At 43.7% G+C, this 6,879-nt stretch overlaps 1 protein-coding gene across 1 annotated transcript in view; it reads right to left on the bottom strand.

Annotated features, from left to right (window-relative positions):
- Window positions 1-470: 470 nt before the first annotated feature.
- lhx4 (LIM homeobox 4) overlaps window positions 471-6,879 on the bottom strand; it is an 11,065-nt gene continuing 4,656 nt past the window's right edge. The window contains exons 2-6 of the mRNA XM_071516979.1: window positions 6,803-6,879; window positions 4,173-4,375; window positions 3,022-3,176; window positions 1,749-1,920; window positions 471-859 (exon numbers count right to left, since the gene is read on the bottom strand). The exon at window positions 6,803-6,879 is cut by the window's right edge and continues 95 nt beyond it. Of these exons, the coding sequence (XP_071373080.1) occupies window positions 471-859; window positions 1,749-1,920; window positions 3,022-3,176; window positions 4,173-4,375; window positions 6,803-6,879 (996 nt within the window). The remainder of the gene's footprint in view (window positions 860-1,748; window positions 1,921-3,021; window positions 3,177-4,172; window positions 4,376-6,802) is intronic.

Genomic DNA, 6,879 nt, shown 5'->3' with positions numbered 1-6,879 from the left:
CTGATAGATAGGGATGATGTGGCTTATTTTGGGGGATGAGACAGTAATACCTCCCCTCTGAGCATAATCCACCAACCTTATGTTGGACGCTTCAAATCCAGTCTCATTTTCAGAGAGTGAAAGAACAAAACAAAGTCAGTCGATAACAAAAATTGTATGATACAGTGTTAAGATTGAACATTCAGTCGTGTTTTGTCCAGTCATTTCTCTGAGCGGGGAGGCGTTCGTCACTGCTCTTCTTCTGCTGCGCGGTACGTCTGCACAGCTGAACCCCGCTTTAACCTCACTGTTATGACTGCTGAGGAACTGCGAGTCACACGTCTTCCTCTTCCTCCTCTTCTTCACCCAACATCGCAAAACATAACCAGAGTCTCAGAGGGTGATAGAAATGTAAAAAGCCTTGTGAGTCTGTTTTGTCTTTGTCCCTGTTGCTTCGCCCGTACGTTTCCCCACAGCGGTCGACCGCAGGCTCAGAACTGGGAATGGTCCATCTCGTCCAGCCAGGAGGCGGGGCTGGTGGGGAAGTCGGGGTATCCCGTACTGCTGCCCGTGGAGAGGTCTGAGGTGGGGCCTCCAGCCATGGCCCTCAGAGCCTGTCCCACCCCGCCCGGCCCGCCCTGGGCCACCAGACTGTCCATGTTGAAGCCCAGGTTGTTGAGGAGAGGGGTGTGGCCGGGCAGAGAGGCGATGGAGGAGGGCGACTGGGGCAGACCGTAGGGACTCCCTGCCCGGATGTCGTGGTAGGGCTGGCCCGCCGGGTCCAGAGAGAAGCTGCCGTTCAGCACCCCGCCGTTGGCCACGTCCCCCACGCTCCCGTACAGCCCGTTGGTGTGGCCCAGGTCCGACAGGATCTGGTCCTCTGTGCAGGAGGAGATTGGGGAGAAACCATTACTTAGCATCAGGGGGGTTATTACTCTGACACATCAACAGTGCTGTCAACTGCATGAACATTATATACTTGTTATCTTTCAATACTGTTAAGTGCTTTTATGAATGAGATTTATTGAGGCAATATTATGTGGATTTCATGTAGGTAAATGGGCCATGCAGCTGCTGAGGAGCTTGATAAGTATTTCAGTTTTGTGAGACAGAGACAGGCGAAAGCGAGAAAGAGGATGTGATTTACCTTGAGCTCTAACAAAGGAGGTTTGTATGTGCGCAATTACTGCAATACAAAATATTTGTTTCCATCTCAATCTCTCCCCTGGGCGGCTTCAATAACAACAAAGCCCCAGAGCACTTTCTCTCTAATTGACTAAAAGCCTCACCTGCTTTATAGAGTTTCTGTCACCATGTTTTCATTTCTCGTAAAAATGGCCTTCTTTTTAAAAGTGGCTTGAGGACTTTTATGACTACCCAAAACGGGGATTGCAAACATTAAATAACTATAAAAAGACAGGGATGTCTAAAATGTCGTTTGTTTGACTGCAGCCGACTAAGGCCCCTCTCTCTCTCATTTCCAATAAGCTCCATCATGGCGACAAACTGAGGGAGGAGGTGGCGTCAGTGGCTTTAGCGAGATGTGAGGGGAATGTGAAATGAGAATGCCATTATGGATTTGCCTGGGGACAACACCATGAAACGAACAAAAGAAATCATATGAAATGCCAGAAAGATACGTTCAATTGCTGCGGCACTGAGAACCGTGTCATTTAACAGCTTTTTACCAATTCCCTTTTAGGAATGTCCCTCTTTAGCACTACAGTAATAGATATTTGCTCGGTTACAGTTATCCATACAATACACACCTCTGAAGCTGAGTTCACTGTCACTGAGTCCTGCGTCGTCAGCTGAACTCTCCTTTTCCACCTTGGTTCCTCCCCGGTTGCGTTTGACACTTTTATAAAACTGACCCCAGCGATGTCGACCTGCATCCTTCTTCAGACGCTTTTCCTTCGCCCGCCGGTTCTGGAACCACACCTGACAGAGATCATAATAATAATATTAACAATAATAATAACCATAATAATAATCTTCATTTATATAGTACGTTTCAAAACAGATTTGCAAAGTGCTTTGCAACAGATAAAAAAAAGCATAAAATCAGCAGCAAAAGCAATAAAAACAAGGTAAGAAAAATATAAAAGCAAAGCAAGCGTCATAAACGAAGGTCAGAAACAATAATAAAAGGGCATTACATAAAAGTGTGTCTATAAAAAGAGTTTTAAGAAGTGATTTAATAGATGATACAGATTTAGCCAGCCTGAGCTCCTCAGTCAGGTCGTTCCAAAGTCTAGGAGCCCTGATGCTGAAGGCCTGATCACCTCTTTTTAAGTCTTTAATTTAGAACAGCCAATAGGAAACTGCCTGAGGTTCATATGGGGTTAAAACATCTGTGATATACTGTAGCTTGGTGTCTTAAATGTGATCAGTAAAATTCCCCAAAATATTCAATATAATATTGTAGACTTGTATATTGATGTATGGCATCTGTAACCAATATTAAAGATTTGAAAGATGATGTTGTGATTGGTTATTTGGATAAATATTTAGACCTTTCCTTAAAATACTTAATGTCATGTTATAGTTTTTGGTACTAATTTGTACTATTTGTAACCAATAGTAATGATTCAAAAGACTATGCTGTGATTGGTTAATTGGTTAAATGGTTAATGGTTAATTGTCCTGTGTGTTTGGTGTACTGCTCACTTTGCCCTGATGATGGCCGAAAGCTCAGCAGTAAAGTATTGTGTATTGCAAGACAGTGTGCATGGAGTCTCTCCTTTCTATTTAGTCCTACTCCTCTCCCTTTGCACCTGCTGAGAAGACTCTGAAGGTGTGAAGGTGTACAGACATCCTGACGACTAAATCAGTAAAATCTTAAAATCAATCTTGAATCTGAACAGGGAGCCAATGACAAGATGCTAAACCTGGGATGATGTGATGTTTTGTTTTTGTGTTCTAGTGAGAATCCTAGCTGCTGCATTTTGCACAAGCTGGAGATGAGAGAGAGACCTTTGGCTTGAGGCAGGAGTACAGAGAGCTGCAGCAGTCTAAGTGAGAGGAGAGTGAAGCCTGTACCTGCACCACTCTCATGTCCAGCCCCGTCTCGGAGGACAGCTGCTCTCTGACGTGGCGCGCCGGCTTCGGAGAGTTCTTGTAGGCGCTCTTGAGCGTCTCCAGCTGCTTGGCGGTGATGGTGGTCCTCGGCCGCTTGGCTCCCGCCTCTGAATCATCTGAAAACATCATTACAAGTGTGACTGACTTCTTCTTACATTCGTCACGTTGCCGTTACAGGCGGTGCCCTTGGCCTTGTGTGGAGTATATGTGTATTAAATGAAGTGAATGGTCATGTATGGAAGTGTATTATTGTCCTTGTGCAACTGTCCCGCTCCTACGGCAGAGGACATAAATCTGCCCAGCCAGAGTGCCAGAAGAACGGAGTTATTGGGGGCCCGCCATATAAGAGCATTGCTTCACTTTACATAATCAATCAGAGATGCATGGAAATCTCCATAGAGAGTGAGAGAGAGAGAGAGATAGAGAAAGAGAGAGAGAGAGAGAGAGAGAGAGAGAGAGAGAGAGAGAGAGAGAGTGAGAGACAGAGAGAGAAAGAAAGAAAAACAGGGCTTTACACAGCACACACACCCACCCAACACAGACCCACAGCCAGTAGTCACTTCACTGCATTGCATTCAGTATACAGTACATATAGCTTGAGCTGTCATACCCTCTACTGTGATTTTCTACTGTGATTTTGTGCATTTTTAACTATTTATTCCAATTATTAATTAAGATTCCAATTTTTAAATCAGAAAAATTAGATCTTTTGGAGAGCTCTGCTGCACTCACATCAAAACAAAACACCAATTTCAAGAACAATAATCTATCTATCTATCTATCTATCTATCTATCTATCTATCTATCTATCTATCTATCTATCTATTTATCTATCTATCTAGTCCCTGTGAAATAAGGTTACTGTAGTAAAGTAAAGCCAGAGTCATTTAACACTGAGTCACCTAGACTCTCCCTGACTGTTTTTATGATGATCGTAACAAATCTGTCTTTTCATTTCATGTACTCTGGGTTGTGATGAATAAAAGTACAGTGGGTTGCACTCAGCCATCTGTCTCAATGCATTTCAATTGAATATATTTTCTCAAAAGATATTGTGTGGAGGCTGGCAGGCCTCAGTTGTTGCTCAATATTTCATATCCACGCAGACCTACCATTTTGTTTGGCTGTCTCGTAATCCTCCTTGCACACCAGCCTCCCGTCCTCCATGAGGTAAAACTCGTCCCCGGTGGCCAGCTGTCGGCTGCACATGACACAGGCGAAGCAGTGCAGGTGATACACAAAGTCCTGCGCCTTCCGCACAACCTGTGTTGGAGGGATCCCCTGTTGGCATGATGCACATTTTGTTCCAAAACGCCTGGAGCAAAGACGAGGGAGGTAGAGAGAGAGAAAGAGAGCAGCCATTAGATAATTTGATGCAAATACTTACACAACATCAGCAGTGTAGCCTGCTATCCTTCTCCTATTTATATCCAGTTTACAGGCTGATGAGCATAGTGAGACCAACCAAGATTAAAATTTCACATGCAAGACAGCTTTTTCCTCAACTCCAGCCAAGAATAATGGCACAGTGTCTGTATCAATAATAGCGCCAGCTGTGGCAGAGAGAAAAATCAGCACAGGAATGCATTTCCGTTAGCGATAGACCTGTCCTCAGGTTGATGGATGGAGAGGATCAATGCACCGTGTGTGTGTGTGTGTGTGTGTGAGAGAGAGAGAGAGAGGGAGAGAGAGAGAGAGAGAGAGAGAGAGAGAGAGAGAGAGACGTGCATATCTGTGCACGTTTGCATGTTGCATGTGTGTTTGCAAATGAGGTATTGAGAAATCCAGAGCTGAGGAGAAGTAGGAGGAAGAGGAGGAGGAGGAAGAAGAGGAGTAGGAAGAGTCGGAGCAGGAGGAGGAGGGGGATGGGGAGGAGGAGGAGAAGGAGCAGGAGGAGGAGGAGAAAGAGGAGGCATGTTTGCATGTTTGTGTGTTTGCAAATGAGATATTGAGAAATCCAGAGTTGAGGAGGAGGAGGAGGAGTAGCAGGAAGAGGAGGAAGAGGAGGAGGAGGAATAAGAGGAGGAGGAGGAGGAGGAGGAGGAGGAGGAGGAGGAGGAGCAGCGCTCACAGTAAACACACCCTGAGGAAAACCAATAAAGTACTGACTCAGGAGAGGCTTTAAATCACACAGCCAATCCACAGAAATAAAAAGACCAAGGTGAAGCCTCCAAATCACTGATGGGAAGCACACAACTGTATAGCTACGCAGGTCTACGTATGTGTGTGTGTGTGTGTGTGTGTGTGTGTGTGTGTGTGTGTGTGTGTGTGTGTGTTTCTGTGTGTGTGTGTGTGTTTCCATGCCCCTGTACATCCCAGCGTGTCCCCCACCACATGGAAACACCCCCCTGTCGTCCCCTGGGCCGGCTAATACAGTTAGCTCTCACTGGGACTCCGGGGCTCTTTAGGTCTCATTCAAGCTTTGGGCATTAAAACCTCTCAAACATGATTTAGTAAAAAGCCCCGAGCTGCTGATCCTGTTTTGGATAAAAGTCAAACTTAATTTTCTTCTTTAATGCCTCAGAAATCCAATCGTTAAAGAAAAGAAAAGAAAAGAAAAGCAAAGAAAGAAAGAAAGAAAGAAAGAAAGAAAGAAAGAACGATGATAAATGATAAAAGAAGCAAAATGACAACAAAACAGAAAATGAGAAGGTTGGGTTGCAGCACCATTGTGATAATTTGTCAATGGAGTGTCTTGGGAGTTGAAATTTACTTTTTGTCTATGTAACAAAAACCCTTATTCAAATTCACACTAGGACAGCAACACAGAGCTGCACACTAAAAAAAATTGGCATATCAAGCTATTATGCATAAATCAAATTATAAATGCTGAATGGATACAGTCAGTATTTATAGTCAAAGATTATGAAATAAATTATGAAATATTGTCCGGTGTGTGGTGCCGTGAACAGAATAAAGCCTGGACAATAACATCCACCTGTAATAGACTAGTGGACTGATGGATGGCTGGTAAAAAGCTTAATTAGAATCAGAAAAATACCCCGATAATAATATTCAACAGAGCATTATGGATTTGTCACTTGTCGAAGAGGAAACGCGGGGAAACTCGACAAAAACATTTACTTCCTCAAACCAGTTTCAATCACTTATCATCTGGTGAAACCATCTTACGTCATTTCATCATACCGGTTCATTATTCACGTCATGATTTTCCAAAAAATAAAAAGCAATGGGGATTGAGTCTTGGACAATAAGATGTAAGAAATGGACATAATTGATTATCCAGCAATGTTGGGTGTTGACAGTAGCTAATTTTTTCTTAACCCAGTAACGAGTAACGAATTACTAGCCTATTTCAATTTCAGTAAACTGTTATAATTGCCAATCAAGGAATCAGTCGCCATTGTCTCAATATCAGACAAAAACTACAGCCTAATTATCCGATTAATTTCCGTCTGAATGGTTTCCTCTCGCACCAAGCTAGTTTAGATCAGAAATTAAAGTAAAATTGACCTTCTCTAGATGCAAATATTCCAAACATTTTGATTTTATCTATCAAAACGACGAGAGATATACTGGGCATCAATATGTGTTCCCCCTGGTCATTCGCAAGAGAGAAAACCAATTGCGTTTCTGGAGGCGAGAGAAGATGCAACATCCAATTTTGAGGGTGTAACGGAAATATAACGTGTAACTACTTTTGCCATGAGTAACGAGTAATGCTCTCCCTTCTCTACTAGTAACGAGCCCATTAAACAGTGAGAAAGCAGAGTGTACTGACTTGAAGAAATCCTCCTTGCAGTAGACGTTTCCCGCCCGGGAGAAACATTTGTCCGCCAGCGGCGTCTGGCAGTCGGC

This window comes from Centroberyx affinis, unplaced genomic scaffold (assembly GCF_046629955.1).
Source record: "Centroberyx affinis isolate AG114_WGS23_722 - 3 ecotype Tasmania unplaced genomic scaffold, CSIRO-AGI_Caff_v1 ptg000440l_1, whole genome shotgun sequence".
NCBI lineage: Eukaryota > Metazoa > Chordata > Actinopteri > Beryciformes > Berycidae > Centroberyx > Centroberyx affinis.
The sequence above is the reverse complement of the archived record's forward strand: the minus strand, read 5'-3'. Positions and strand labels throughout refer to the sequence as shown.